Below are 16,284 nucleotides of genomic sequence, written 5' to 3' on the forward strand. Positions count from 1 at the left end.
CATGTTACCCTTACAATAGCTGATCCATAACACACCAACAATCTATCCCAGAATGTGTATTTATTTTAAATAAATTAAATGAAAAAAAGTTGAAATATTTGTCATCATGTTATATCAGTTTAGATGAGCTGCATGTAAATCATTTCCTAACTGTTCAGAAGATGAAAAGTTTAGTGACTACTATTAACACACTTTGAATATTTTATATTTTAGTGGTCATCACAGCTTACACAAATGATTGTTTATATCCATTTTTAATCAATAAATATCAGGATATCTTTGTTATGCAATGGTTAACTTTTATGGCATATATGGGACAGTTAACATCTCAAGCTTTTCTAGGAGGTGATGTTAAATAAAACTGCAGATTACGGCATATTGTCAAGAGGTCATTTATGAATGTGAAAATAAAATCATTAGATACAGCATAAGAGAAGCAGGGTAATTAATTATAACTGAAAAAATTTATATGGTATGTGGAAATCAAAGTCTCAATTAGCACACGAAACAATTTTGTTTTGTTTTAAACATAGGTTCCTAGAACATTTAAAAAATCCTTTTAGGTTTGTTAAACCATTAGTGGAAGATTACAGGCAACGTTTTGTCTTTGGTGTTAGGCTGTTTGTCTCACTTTATTTACTTGGTATTGGATATTTGTCAATGCCATTTCATATCTACAGAAAATTCTTACACTCTATGGAGGTACTGAACGTGTGTGTGCATGCCTGCCGGAGGTCACATGACGGTTTCATCTTATTTGGTGGAGCTGCTTGACTTTTTTTCCCCTTGCTTTTGGTGATGGTGGTGAGTGCAGAAGTTGATTGACAGATGCATGCCAGAAACACCTATTCTCCTTTTCAAAGACAACATATGATGGATTGCAATCTCTCGGCCCAGCAGAACACGGGAACCATGCAAGCTGTAATTGGTCAGGTATGGAGTCAGCCATTTCTCAACTCCCCTTTTTTTCACAAGGGTCTCACCATATCATTCACATAATTCATATTTACAGTACCATCTTTCTATCTGTATCTCCAGCTACCTGCCAGTATAGTGCTGAAAGTGCAAAAGGTAAAAGGCACCCATTAAATCTAGCCAGGAAAACTCAGCTTAAAACTTCATTGCAATATTTAAAAACTAAAACTAAAACAACAACAAAAAAATTGAAGAACAAATCTAATTTATAATTTGATCTAAATGTTTTAAAAAATCTATTTGTAAGAATTTATTTTCTGTTGAGATTGTGATTCTGAAAGAAAGAAAGTGTGAGAATAGTGTTATGTTGCCTAGGTAGTAGTTAAAATTTTTCTGTTCAATATTTTTATTTTGATATTTTTTGTATTCTCTCTTCTCTCTCTAGAAAATATAAGTATATAAATACACATGCTTTAACTTCAAAAACAGAAGGTGTGTAATTGAGCTTGGTAAATGTAGTAGTGGTCTTGGCTGCTGCAGAGGGGCAGGCTGCAAATTAAACACTGACACAATCTGAAAGGTCCAGGTGGTCTGCTTGTGTTTCCTAATGTAATCCAGCACAACAGCTTTAATAAACAGCTCTGTTTAGTTCTTCCTCCCTGGATACTGGTCTGGGGCTGCTGTGATGAAATGCTAGAAGAATATCTCTAAGAGGCCTCACAGGCTGATTTTTAGAGCTTTCCTGTTCTGTCGTCTTTGTCTTCCAAATGGGTCAGTGAGTCTTGCTTTCTGTTCTGTGCTTTCAGTTAAATCCATACTTTCTGTTTGTGTTGAAATGTTTGTGTTGTAAGCTAATGGGGAGAGAAAAGGATCATTGTATTTTCATTTGAATGCCAGTGCCTGGTTGCAAAGGAAGGGTGATTTTTCTGATTATGATGGGGGTGGGGTGAGGAAAAAGTGAATATATGTGGTTTGTTTGTTTGTTTTTTGTAATGTATTTTTGACCAAAAATTTTCTAAGTTTTATATGCTTATCTATGAACTGTTAACTTATCAATCAGAATATGGTTATGAATATTGATAAAAAACTAAGTTTTTTTTTGCACACTTTCCAATCAAGACATGCTGGCAAAGTGATGGCATAAAATTTGTTTGCTGTATGTTAAAAGTATGGGGGGAAATATACCATCTTACTCTGTTTTCAACAAAATTATAGCAAAGCATGTTAGGGTTCTGGAAGTACATGGTTTAATAATACCAGCATGATTCATAATGTACTCCTAGATGGAAAATGTCACATATATAATAATACCACATTTCTACAGGCTTATACTCTTTTAAAAGCTGTAGGTTTCTGTTTTAACAGAACAATATCTTTTTAAACTTTCAAGTTGGTTTTGTTATACAGATATTTATAAAGAGAAGTCTTCAGGCATATATTTGTCAGGAGAGAATATGTAAGGACTGAATTTATATACTGTTAATACCCATTTCAGTGTAAGTGTTCAATGATGAGCAAGTAAGTATATGAAATATAGAAAAAATAAATTTGGCATACAGAATTAAATATCTATTTAAAAAGACCTTTTTGTGTATAAATTAAACAAGCTCCTGATGACTGCCTTGTCCTGTTTAATAAAACTTTACTTAGATTGCAGACATGTTCTATCTTCCACATGTCATAGTATGATCTTAATGTTGTGGAAAACTACTGTGTTTCATTTCCAAATAAAAAATAGTATTTACTTTGTACATGTTTTCTTATTTGGGAAAAGAGAGGTTGGGAAAAAAAGATACACTTGTGATTTGTTATTTAATAATGTTTACTGGAAATAGTTGCCAAGATATATACTTTTAAAAGGTTCAAGTATATACTTAGCAAAAGGAGTCAGTATACACTTTACAGACACCAGATTTAACTTATAATTTGTCAGGATTTAAAATTGGTTATTATTTCATAGCTCTGTATTTTCTATGTACTCTTAATTTTTAAAGGCTCAGTAGGTTCAGGAACTATATATGTTAATGACTTATTATGAATACTTTGTAAATGTGTTGAAACTTTCTGAAGATTTAATTTATCATAAATTATTTGTTTACTTATGTCAAGCTAGTAAATTATAAAGAAATTGTTCTGAAGATTGTAAAATTTTCTATAGTAAAAATGTAGAAACTAAAATGCATTTTACTTTTTAGAATTGAAACACTAAGTATTCAAAAGTAAAGAAAAATAGTATACTGTCCCATATGCATAACATAAAAGTCAGAAAACCTAAATTTAACCCACATCTATAAATAAAAAAAGAAAGATGGCATATGGATTTGAAATGATATTCTTGTTATAGCACTGATAAAAATATTGACTCAAATGACTACTTCTAATAGTAAATAAAAGAATGTGAAAATATTTTTTATTGCTTTGGAGTCAGTCAGAAAGAGATGGTTTATTTTTCAGCTCTTGATTTCATTATCACTTATCTCTACTAACCAGGTGTGACAGTTCCATTTGATAGTGTAAATGCTTGTGTGTATTTCTTCTTAAATACATATTGCAATAATTATTTTTGTCCTTTTTTTCTTTTTTGAGTTCTGTTCCTAAATGACTTGAGGCTGGAGGAGTAAACAACCAGTTTTCAATGACATTTTCCATTCAGAACACTGAAAGATTCCCTTGAAATATGATCTTTAGGTTTTTAAAATTCATCTCTAAAATCAAATACCCAGTTGCTTCCACGGGAAGGGAAGAGTAGACCTCTGCGTTGCTGGCCATGATCCAGCTCGGGAGAGTGTACTGGCTTCATGGAGCAGATGTTGCTCATATATGCCTTTCCCCCATGATTTTTTCCCCTTAGCAGGCAATTAAGCAGTCTAGTACTTAACATAACTTCTGGTCTAGTATATCAAGGGCAAGAAACTTGGTTCATTCATACAGTTTTGGGAAATAAATCCAGATTTTTGATAGTTATCTGCAGCCAGCTTTCTAAACCTTGGAACCATAAAATGGATTGTTACCTGCAGATGATTTTTTAGATTATTCCAACTAAACATTTAAGCAGGTTCTGAGCCATATATTTGAATATCATTTAAAAACAAAGACTCACATTTCCACCTCTCATGGTCATTAAATGTTTACTTCATCTTTCCTTTTTTTGTGAGTGACATATTAGTTCATCAGTATTACAGATCTCCTTTTTTTTTTTTTTTTTTTTTTAATCTCATGAAGATGGGTCACCGTGTCCAATCCTCCTTCTGGCATTTCTGTCCCCAGGGGACCTTGGCCAGCCTGCCATCTAGATGTGCAGGCCTGAGGGTCTGAGCTGGCAGCATGTGTTTATATACTGACTACTGCAAATATTACAGAACAGAGGATATTAAATTAGTTGTTAATAAGAAAACAACAGATGAGGCAAATGAGATAAAATATTTATCAAGCATTTCTATGAGTGTTTGTGGGAATGGGACAGATACAGCAAGTTAAAAGTGCTCATGGGTACACTTGCAATGCACATGGCTAACATACTAGTGCAAAAATGAAGAAATCAGGTTTAAGAGCATTGCAAGTGCAATAAAAAGTTTTTGCAATCTTCTTACCAGTAAAATGAGTCTTTTTTCAAGGTAAATTTAGAAAATTTTAATGCAATTAAAAGTGGCACATTAGGAAGTGAATGCAGTTGTTCCAGACAATGCTCAATGTACTAATAATGGCTCAAAAAGGGAGTGAAGATAACAATTCATTTGGCTTAACAGTATCTCAGTGCATATTTTCTCATATGAAGTAAAAGACAAAAATACTTTATTATTCTAGTGCCAGAACAAGTTTATGTATCATTATCATTTTATTTTTCTCTCCCTTGTTCCAAAAAGTATTTAATGTGGCTCTAAGAACAATGTGCTTACTTAGAACATACTCAAGCTGATGTGAAACCGAGGTGGCCTAAGGGAGGGGATCCAGAAGTAATAATACAGCTGTAGATTGTTCTCAGTCCATTCAGACTGACTTTCATACCCTCTATGTGAAAATTAAACTTTGGGGCTAACCTAATGCTGTTTTACATATACTAACCATAACTCATAACCTAAAAAGTCATTTTTGTACATGTGACTATCCCTTTCTTTGAAACTTATATATCATTTCAACAAATTTATATATTTTGGAGATGTGAAGTTGTTGTTTGGATTTAATTACAAATGCTTTTTTTCAGGGTATTACAAGAAATAGTATACTAGGAAAATACAAATTAATTAAATATTATTCTTTCTGAATACAAAATTGTGCTAGTATTTCTTCTATAAGTGTGGGACTCACCAAAATTGAATTAATACTATAGATTTCTAATTGACCTTACACACTTCATTCAATACTCCACTTAAACTTAGAGGAAGTTTGATGTTAGCTTTTTATATTCTATTCATGAATTCAGTTTTTATTACTTTTAAAAAAATAAAAATTAAAGTTCAGTGTATTTTACCTGAGCAGGTGTTTAAATTGTAAAGCCAGTTTTGTCCATTAAAGTAAAATTTACCAATATATTCATAATGCTACAGAATACTGTTAATAATAATACTGAACAACCAGCACATGAAATCTGACTTTGAAACCAAATTTTCTTTTCAATTTCTCAGTTCAATTAATGGAACTCTCTATGTATATTATTCATTCAGTATTTAAGAATTTAAAGTTTTTGAATTCATATCTCTCAATTGTGGAGAAAAGTTGCTGAAACACATAAAATATAAATGCTTATGAAAGAAAGTTTGAATGTAACATGATTGTGTGTAAAATCTATAGCACTTGTTGTGAAGATGAAAGAAGGCATTCCTTTGTTGACTGATTCTTCACTGTGTAAAGTATGTTTTCTTAAAGTTTAAAACATTTTTCTCTTTTCATCTTTATTGTTTACCAAAATTAGAATTTAACTAATGTCTGCAAATGCTGTAGAACCTTTTAGGTTGCATTGTGATATCCTATAAGTTGTTGCTTTTTTCTAACACTTGATTGAGTAGAAAGTAAGGTTGTGAAATAAGATTCCAATGAAAAGAATCAGATTTAAAGAAAAAATATGGAAAAAAATAAATATTGACCATAATTTGAACACTAACAGAAAGTCCAAATTATGCAGCTTTTAAATTAATTTGTATTTTGTGGCCAAACTTTTACTTGAAACGTAATAACTGTTCTAAATATAATTTTAAACCTGCATTTATGTTCTTCTTTTTCTCCCTCCCTTTCTTTCTTCTTTTCTCTCTCACCTTTTCCCTTTCTTCTTCTTATTATTACTATTATTATTGGTAGTAGTATGTTCTGGTATCACATGTCAACTACTCTGTTAGCCATGTTGTCCTGATCTGGTTCAAAATTGTAATCAGAATTTGTACCAATTTCACTTTTTACACCTTCCTTCTTAATCTTAGATTGAAGAAGGGGTTCTGTGAGACTGTCAATACTTTTTAGTAAGATTCATTTTTCTTTCTATTATTTACTTGTTCTCCTCTTGCTCTGTGAGCAAATTATGGCAAAAATTGCCTGCTTTTTATATGATAACTTTCTTTTTGGATATCCCTATGCTTGTGCTATTTTATTTACTTCCCCCCCACCTATGGTTGACCATAGTTATTTCAGAGCTACCACTCCTTCTAAATATAAAACCATTGTATGTAAACAGTAAAAAAATAATTGCATACATTTCTGATTATTGTATTAAAAGCTGCTCTATAGGTTTAGAAACACTTTATTTTTCAATTTGGTTAGTTTCAGAAAGTAACTTTTTGTTTTATCTCTAGCTTTAAAAACCCCATGATAAGAAGGACTCTTTCTTCCAAAGACAGAGATTAACTGTTGATACTTGAACCTGATTCCTTGTGAGCTGCAACCTTATTCCTATTCAGTAGCATTTTTCTAACCTTAAGAACAGGAAAAAAAATCGAGGATCAACAGAATATTCTAAATTTTAGCTATTTTCAGTTTTTTCCCTCCTCAGATGATAGATTATTCCAGTGGGAAGAGACCAATACAATTTCCAGCTCCCACTTGAGGTCAAAGATGCAAAATAACATGTTGACAACTTGAAGGAAAAGGATATACAGGTAGTTACTCAAATGCATTGGTCTGGTATTTTGCTCTCTTCCTTCACTGTCATTTCTCCATCAGTTTTTCTTCTCTTTTCCACTGTAATCCAGAGTGAGTTTGATGAGTAATAAATGAAAAGTGAATCCTTGTGGGCTTCCTTAGGCAGCCAAGGGCACTGGAAAGATACAATACCTGAAGCAAAACAAATCAAAACAGTAGCAGAAAACTCACCAACATACTTGGTTCTGTAGTTAGCATTTTTGTTAAGTTATTTTGTAAGCTTACTTTATCTTACCTAGCAATTTTGTATCACACAAGTAAGCAGTAAATACTTTAGGAGAAAAATAAAATGAAAAAAACCAAACCAAAAAGAAAAAAACACTTTACAGTGCTTGTGCCATGGAACATGAATTTTGAAATTAAGGAACACTTTGTTTTTGGATCTCTTTGCATATTTTATGACTTTGATTTTTTTCATGACTAATTAGAAGTTATTTTAAGAAGAAAATATCCCTGGCACCTGAAAACTTAAAGAAACAGACATATTTTAAAAAAAAATTAAATACCTATTAAATGGTATTTCCATCATGGTTCTGAAAAACTCACTCAGGTAAACTCTGGAAAAGAATAAAGTGCATCACTTATAGAGATCTTAGTTTTCAATGCAGAATACATATACAGATGTTTTAAAATAAAATTATTTTTGAGAGTGAGAGGCAAATACGGCAACAATACAAATGCATGGGTGCCAGAAACCTCAACAGTTACTGAAGCTATATGAAAAAATAGGTAGATATTTCTTAGATCGTTGGTTGTATTTCTCCAAAATTGAAGGCCAGGGCAAGAATGGAACCAGGCACACAACACTAGGCTGTAACAGGACAGACTTACTTCAGACAGACCCAGTTAACTTTGCAAACTTTAAATAACACTGAAAAACAAGCCTCTTTCAACCTTTAGGAGAGAAGGTTGAAAGTTGGGACGAATGTAAAATGCTGCTCAATGTTCATGAATAAAGACAAGAATATCAAGCTCATTTCACTTAGTGTCAATCTCAATGATTCATCATTATGATCAGGGCAAACTGTGGTCTCTGGGTTGCAACAATTTTATCCATTTTTTAAAAACAGAATGTTCCAGCTTGGATCTTATATCTTTAGTGTTACAATATTGAATTCTGAATCGGGAAACTTAATCTTGCAGCCAGATTTGACAAGGTGCTGGTTGAATGGAAGGCACAAGTGATGATCATGGGATGAAATGCCCCAGGTCAGAATTTGGGAAACTAAGAGGTTTTGTGGAAATTTGATTGTGATACAAGAACCTCAACTTTTGAAAATTTCTCACTATTCACATCAGCAGATGATATTCTAGGGTCTGGAAAGTAGATCACTGGCATATTCATTTTCTTTCCTTCAAATCTTTCTTTAACTGTGAGTTTTTACACATTCTTAGATGTATTTCTTAGTGCATGTCTAATTTTGCTAATATAAAAGATGTTTCTAGAAATTTTCAAAAGGTTTCTGGGAATAAAGCATAACATTATTGCTCAAGACAAGACAATTATACTTTGTTTCTTGGCAAAATGTTAATTATTACTGAATTTAGGAACTAAAATAGTTTCTTTTTTGAACACTTTTTCCATTTGTAAATGAAACAATAACTAGATTCCCAGGAACTAAAGAATTTAGAATAAAATTAAAACGAGGCAATCTAGTAAACACACACACACACACACACACACACCTTAGACATTTTAGGAGTAAGAGAATATCTAACCTCTAATAACCTAAAAATATTTTAAGTCTCTCTGTTTTCAAGTTTAATACATTATGGTAAGTGTTTACTTAAAATACAGCTCCTCTCAACTAAGTTGCTCAAGAGAACAGTTCAGGCAGAGCTAATGGAGCATCTGTATAAAACCTACAGAATTTGAACTCTATTATATGGAGATGACCGAAGTGAGTTACATGGCAGAATCTTATGAGTCTATTAGAAATTTTTATTAAACAAAGTATAAAATTAGTATGTGCTTAGGACAAACAATTTCAACAATGAATGAGAGTATAAAGTGGAAATTAAGTGCCCTATCATTCCACTCTCCACAAATAACCACAGTAAATAACTTCTTATATATTCTTTCAGAAATTTTCTATGTATACATAAAATTGGTAAAAATTTTATACAACCTGAGTAGATCCATAGTATGCATAGAATTATGCAACTTGCCTTTACATTTTAAAAATATATGTTGGCCCTGGCTGAGTGTATCAGTTGGTTGGAGTATTGTCTCCTATACCAAAATTTGGTTACTTGTCAGGGCATAAAACTAAGTTGAGGGTTCGATCCCTGGTTGGGTTGCATATTGGAGGAAACCAGTTGATGTTTCTCAATCACATCAATGTTTCTCTCCCTCTCTCCTTTCCTATATCTCTAAAATCAATAAACATATCCTAGGGTGAGAGTTTTAAAATGTTATTTTCTTCAATACTAACAAGTAGAGATGTTTAATTTCTTCTAGCATAAAAATTCCAGAATCTTGCAAATTGGTATAATTTTAAAAGTGAAAGATAGCTTTCTACCACAAGATAGATGTTTGTCATTGATATATTGAATACTCAACCCAATTATTAAAATAGCAAAAAAGATCACAATATTTTATTTAGTAACAAAGAAGTAAAAATAAGAGATAATGACATAAAAGCACCACTTCTCAAGCAAATACATTATGACTTTAAAACTTCTATGTTTGGACTTCCGGCCAAGATGGAGGCATAGACTGATACACTCAGTCTCCCTCTACAACTAAGAAGGATTACAACTACTGCAAAACTAAAAATACGAAGTTCCTGAAAATAAAGCTACATGGAAGTCCAATGTATGAAGTCATAAACAAGTGGTGCTCATTCGGACGGATAGGAAGTGCGAGCCCGCGGCTGAAAAAAATCAAACTGTGCTGGAGGCAGCAGCCGCAGCAGCAAACAGCGGGACTTGGTAAGCAGACACCTGTATTTGGGTGGAGGAGAAAAGCACATGGGAGCTGGCCCTGGCTGCAGACCAGATCCGTTGGCTCACAATTCCAATGCCTGGGAAGGCAGACCCCATTGGGAGGCGGTCCTGTTCCTCAGCAGAGAGTAACAGCAGGCATCCATCTTGGACCCCCGCCCCAATGCAAAGCACCACAAGGTGGTGAGAAAGGTTGCCAGGTTGTGACGAGCACATGGGGCTCCACCCAATATAGCATAGGAGGTGTGACAGCACCCTGCCCAAGAAGGAAAGATAAAATGGTCAGAATGGCAGAATTAATGATTGAAATACGAATCATACAGCTAACAAAAAAATAAAAGCCTTGACCGATGAACAAATAGCAAATCTTTCTGAGGCTCAGTTCAGAGCTATAGTTATCAGACAGCTTACAGACCTAAAAGCGGGGCTGAATCAAGACAGCGAAAGAATGAAGGCTAGTCCTGCTGAAATGAACAAAAATACATACAAGACAAGTGGCGAGGAAGGGAAAGCCATGGATCAAGTTAACAAATTGGAACATAGGGTGGGATCAAACAGTCAACCAGTGCAGAAAGAGGAAACAAAAAGTGAGAAATATGATGAGAGGCTCAGAAAACCTCTGGGACAGCTATAAGAGATCGAACATTTGAATTGTAGGATTGCCAGAGGGCGAAGAACTAGAAATTGAAAAATTGTGTGAAAAAATAATGAAGCAGAACTTCCCTAACTTGGGAAAGGAAATAGACTTACAGGTCCAGAAAGCAAAGAGAGTTCCGGATAGGCTGGACCCAGGGAGGACCACACCAAGACACATTATCATCAAAAGGTCAAAAATTAAAGATAAAGAGAGAATCTTAAAAGCAGCAAGAGAGAAGAGAAGAATTGTGCACAAAGGGGTCCCAATAAGACTATCAGCAGATTTCTCGAAGGAGACTGTGCAGGCAAGAAGGGACTGGCAAGAAATATTCAAAGTAATGAAAATCAAAAACCTACAACCACGATTACTCTATTCAGTGAAGCTGTCATTTAGAATAGAAGGGCAGAGAAAGTTCATCCAGGACAAAGGAAAACTGAAGGGGAGTCTGTTAGATCCAAACCACTGTTATACGAGATGTTAAAGGGACTGGTTTAGAAGAAGGAGGATAAAAACTATGAACACTAAAATGAAAATTGTATCATAACAACCAACAGCAGAAGCTAGGGAATCGAAACAAAGGCAAACTAAGTAGGCAATGAGAAGGGAAAAAGAATTATAGGTACAGGGAACATATAGGGGGGAGGTCAGCAGGGAGGGGGAAGGGGGAAAAGGGAGGGAGATGATGCAGGAATTAAGAAGCATAGTAGGAGGGAGTGAAGTAGACAGGAAGATGTTGAGAGGAACTATATGCACAACTAAAGGTCATGGACTAAGAGGAGGAAACAACTGGAGGGAGGGGAGAGAAGGGAGGAAAGAAATTGGGACAACTGTAACAGCATAATCAATAATAAAAAAACATTTTTTAAATCTTCTATGTTTGTTCCAACTACCAATTCAACTGAACAAAATGCATAGCTTATTTTCTTTCATGGGCCTCAATGCTATTTATTAAGGTAATTGACAGAGATAAATGTTTTCAATGCATTATTCAGTTTGTACACCTAGATTAGTGAAAAAGAGCCCAGAAGAAATTTGTGGTAATTAATGTGAGTTAAATTCCTGTCTTCTATATTTCACATTGTCAGATCAATCTTTCAACATGATTCATAGGTTAAATAATGCAGTCAGGAGAAGGGATGAATCAAAACTAATCAGACATAGGCATTGAATTCAACTAACTTAGAGTTTTGGTAAGGTAGACAAAATAGATACTAAAGTATTTAAGAGAATGTGAAAAACTATAGTCTACATTTCTTTTAGGATATGTCTCTGCTCATTTATCTTAACCACATCCTTTCACACATGCTAAGAAGAAAGTGAAGAGGGTAGTAACAAAATCTTATATTTGTATGAGGTGGAAGTGTGAGCTGACCGTGATATCTTTCTCAGAATTGATTCTGTGGAACTGCTGGTTAGGTGGGAGTATTTTCTTCCTTTCTGTCCTTCCCTACAGATGCTGTTACAAGTACCCTGGATAGGAAATGATAAAGCCTCACTTACAGTTTTAAAAGCAGCTGGCTCCCTCACTGGAGGTTCAAAACAGGTTCTCATGAGCAAATTATAGAGCATATAATTGAGGGTAATGTCCTCATTTGAAACTTTCACGTGTGAGAAACAGCTACAAATTATCATTGTAATTTTATGGACATAAAAACTGACTCAGAGAGGTCATGTATTTTATAGCCAGCTGCTGAGTAGAAGTGAGGTTGGAAGCTAGACATTCTTTCTAAGGATTCACTGTTTTGCTCTAAACAGATCTTAACTTTGGTTGCCTTTTAGAAACATGTGGAACAACTACAGTAGTCTTTCTCTATATTGCAGTTTATTTATCGCAGCCTCACTGTATCACGGGATTTTAAAAAATATTATATTTAATTGTTTATCGTGGATTTTTCGCTATATCGTGGGATTTTGTGGTACTATGTTGCTAAAGTTACATAGGTTTAAGAGTGTAGAATATGTTTAAGAACATAAGTAGTGTTTATAAAAGTGTGGAAAAGGTTAATAAGGGAGTGGGAAAGGTTAATAAGGGATTGAGAATGGTTTATAAGTGTGTGGGAAGGGTTTATAAAGCCTTAAAGTATATATAAATACTAAAGTAAATATAAGGTTCCTACTTCGCGGATTTTCACCTATCACGGGGGGTGGGGGTGGCTAGAATGTAATACCCATGATAAGTGAGGGAATACTGTATTGAAAATATGATCTGCAAGACCCATTCCTAGAAATCTGATTCAATTTATTTGGGTATTGATATTTAAAAAGGTTTACAAGTGATTCTAGTGCATTGTATAAAGTGCCTCTTAAAATGAATGAAAGTTATTTGAAATACTATGAAAGGAAGCAGTAAAGATTAAATAACGTAAGCCCCCCTACCCCATCATAAATTCACAAGAGATGAGTGTAGGTAGTCTGGTATTTAGTGAGAGAGAGAGAGAGAGAGAGAGAGAGAGAGAGAGAGAGAGAGAGAGAGAGAGTGAGAGTGTGTGTATTCGGTGGGAATCTTATAAGCAGAAAAAATGGAAGCTACAGCCACCTGCTCCCCACCCCAAACCAGATTTGCAGCTAAATTATAGACCAATCAACCTGAATAACTAACTCAAGTCTAGCAAAACTGAAAATAATAACTGAGGACTTACAGAAGAAGCCATACACAGATTGGTAAAAATGGTGGAAATGCAAAAATGGACTGGCCCTTGTACCCAGGTGTGACAGTGGCTTAGAACCCAGAGGGATATCATGGCTGCACAACTCTCTCCTGAGGACCTGGGGTTTCAACCCCATGCAGGGATTCTCAACCCAGACCAACAGAGATGAGAAGAGTCTACATATCATCTGGTGGTGCAGATCAGTGGGATTCAGTCTGCCTGAGAGACCCCAGATGTTACCTTCCCAGGTATAAGCACTCCTATTGTTTTAGAACCAGTCTGGGAAGTTCAGTGGCCAGTCTGACTGCTGGAAAGGCCATGCTGCCATACTCGGCTCCTGTAAAGGGATCTGCTGCCTGCATGCAACAGTGACTTTTGGGGCCCTCTTTTTCTGGGGAGGCTTTTAGCAGAGACTCAGACGGTGATTAAACTATGTGGCTTGGGAAAGAGGGCCAGTCTTCCTCAGCTCGAGTGCACAGCCAAGCGCCTTTCTCCACACTTGTTGGATAACTTGGCAGGCCCTGTCCTGCTGAGTTCAGTGGTGCAGGGAGACCAGAGTACCAAGCAGAACTGGAACTTTCATACTTTGTCTCCTGGGGAAGCTTTTGTCTGGGAACTAGGTGGGCATGTGCTGATGGGTGTGACTACATTGCAGAGGGGTGAAAATCCTAGCTCCCCTCTGAGATCAGCCCACATTACTACCCCAGGAAGGGGAAGAATTCCCCGTCCCCTCTTATAGCCTTGCAGGGAACCATCCTCAATGGGAGGTTGTTAAGATCAGCCTTACCAAGTCCTGGATACCCCATCTCACTGGGCTCAGTTCAGTGGAGGGGATGAGAGAATGACTCAGAGCTCGGACATTTGAAATGTGAGTCCCTCAAAGTCTATTCTCTGGGATTAGGACAGAGAGTTTAGCTCCCTCCTGTGGGCTAGGCTGGCATCACCCCCAATGGAAGACTTGATCTTTCCCCCTCACCCAGGGTGGCTGAGATTTCTTCCACGGACTGGATGAATGGCTGCATCTGACCTGCACCTGTGCTGAACCCTACTAGGGGAACTAGAATTGAAGACTTTAGCAGAGACTGAGTGGTTTGGCTCTGGAGCAGAGGCCACTTTCACCTCACTGAGTGCCTGACTACATGATTCCCAAGTAGGAAACCCACTAGCCTTGTCCTCCCGACCCTTACCAAGCTCGCAAACCGTGGAAGGTGCTGTGGTTTGCAGCCAGCTTGGGCCCACCCTACAGTCTTCTTTAAAGGCTCTGGAGTAAGACCAGGAAACCTTGGGGAGGTAGAGTAGTTGACAGGTAGAGGGTAACTTCAGGGAGACTTGGTCCTTTTATAGATCTGCCCCTAGGTCTAAGTGGGAGGAAGCCAAGAATCACAAACACATTGCACCCTCCCAGGCACACCAAGGCCCAGTAAACACAGCCACAAATAGTGAACAGTGTGGTAGTTCCAGACAGGTAGCCCAAGGCCTGTTGCACATAATGTCTGACATTGACGTATGCCTGAACTCTGCCGAAGTGGATCCAGAAACAACACAACCAGTAGTGGGCATCATACCACATGAGAGCTATACCCAACTAGCCACACAAACACCATATCCAAAGGGAGATTCTGGCAGGCACAAGACCCTGCTGGGAACACCTCTGCCTCAGGGAACAGCCCCTGCACAGCATCTCATTATGGTGATTGAGTTTACTCTTATCATCAGTCAGCCTGAAAGATTAACTCCATCCAAAAAGAACCAACAGTATTCAAGGTTCAATTACAACAGGAGGGTGCAATTAACCCACAAGAAACATTCCTGGAGCACAGCTCAGGTGACCTGGAAGATTGTGTTGCTGAGCCCAACAAGACACCTTCATCATTAAGCCATTATTAAAAGTTTGGGAGTCATAGAAGATGTACCTAATACACAGAGACAAAATTGGAGGACAAATAAATATGCCCCAAATGAAAAAACAATAGAAATCTCCAGAAAAAGAATTAAATGAAAAAGAAGCAACCAAAATACCAGATGCAGCATTTAAAGGAATGTTTATAAAGGTGTTCAAGGACCTCAGGAGAAGAATGAATGAACTCAGTGAGAACTTAAACAAAGATAGTAAGCATTAAAAAAGACATAGAAATCATTAAAAAGAACCAATCAGAAATGAAGAGTACAATATCTGAAATGAAGAATACCCTATAAGGAATCAATAGCAAGTTATATGAAGCAGAGGATCAAATCAGCAATTCATACAACAAGATAACACTAAGCACCCAAACGGAGATTCAAAAAGAAAGAGAATTTTTAAAAATTAGGAAAATCCAATAAGACGGTCTTACAGATTTAGAGACTTGTTTGTGGGTTATGTTACATAAATTAACATGTGTTTTCTGTTTTCAAAGGGCATAAGCCTATGATCTCATTACCTGAGTGATTGTCTGTACGTATAAGCCTCACTTAATCCTGTCTGCAGCGCTGCCTCCTGAGACTCAATGGTTTGGCTGAACTAAGTGGTTGGGTTGGTGAAGTATGGGGTGGTCTGTGGGCTTCACTATACAAAACCGGTTTCTCTTTTTTATTCTAATGGCTTGGACAGAAAAGGCCCAGAGGTCTGAGAGGGGGAAACCTAAAATATTTTCCTCAGTCCAAACTAAGTATAATGGGCAAAAAGATTTTGAACAAGTGTGACGTGCCTGGCACACCTTCCTCCAAAGAAGCCCCTTTTTTCCCTAATGTGGGACATTGAAAAAGTAATCCCTGCCTTCTGTTATCTAGTGGTTATAGATTGAATGATGTGTTTTAAACCTGTTGCCAAATCTGTTGCCCCCAGAATACAACAAGGATGCCAGCCTGTTAAACCAAGCTCGCCATTGTCTGGGGATAGCCAACTGACCTGGAGTCTGCACGATTCTTCCCCATGTGGGAAGGCCACCCTCCCCTCTGCACGCCCACTCTTATTAGGGATTTCTGCACTCAAGGGTAGGTAGAACGACAACCATGTCCAGCTCAAAGCAGCTA

The 16,284-nt window shown here is 36.3% G+C and overlaps 1 protein-coding gene across 1 annotated transcript in view; it reads left to right on the top strand.

Moving 5' to 3' along the window:
* Positions 1-828: 828 nt before the first annotated feature.
* POU6F2 (POU class 6 homeobox 2) overlaps positions 829-16,284 on the top strand; it is a 724,957-nt gene continuing 709,501 nt past the window's right edge. The window contains exon 1 of the mRNA XM_090286751.1: positions 829-933. Within this exon, the coding sequence (XP_090142877.1) occupies positions 829-933 (105 nt within the window). The remainder of the gene's footprint in view (positions 934-16,284) is intronic.

The sequence above is a fragment of the Furipterus horrens genome, unplaced genomic scaffold (assembly GCF_987537825.1).
Source record: "Furipterus horrens unplaced genomic scaffold, mFurHor1.1.pri manual_scaffold_9, whole genome shotgun sequence".
Lineage (NCBI taxonomy): Eukaryota > Metazoa > Chordata > Mammalia > Chiroptera > Furipteridae > Furipterus > Furipterus horrens.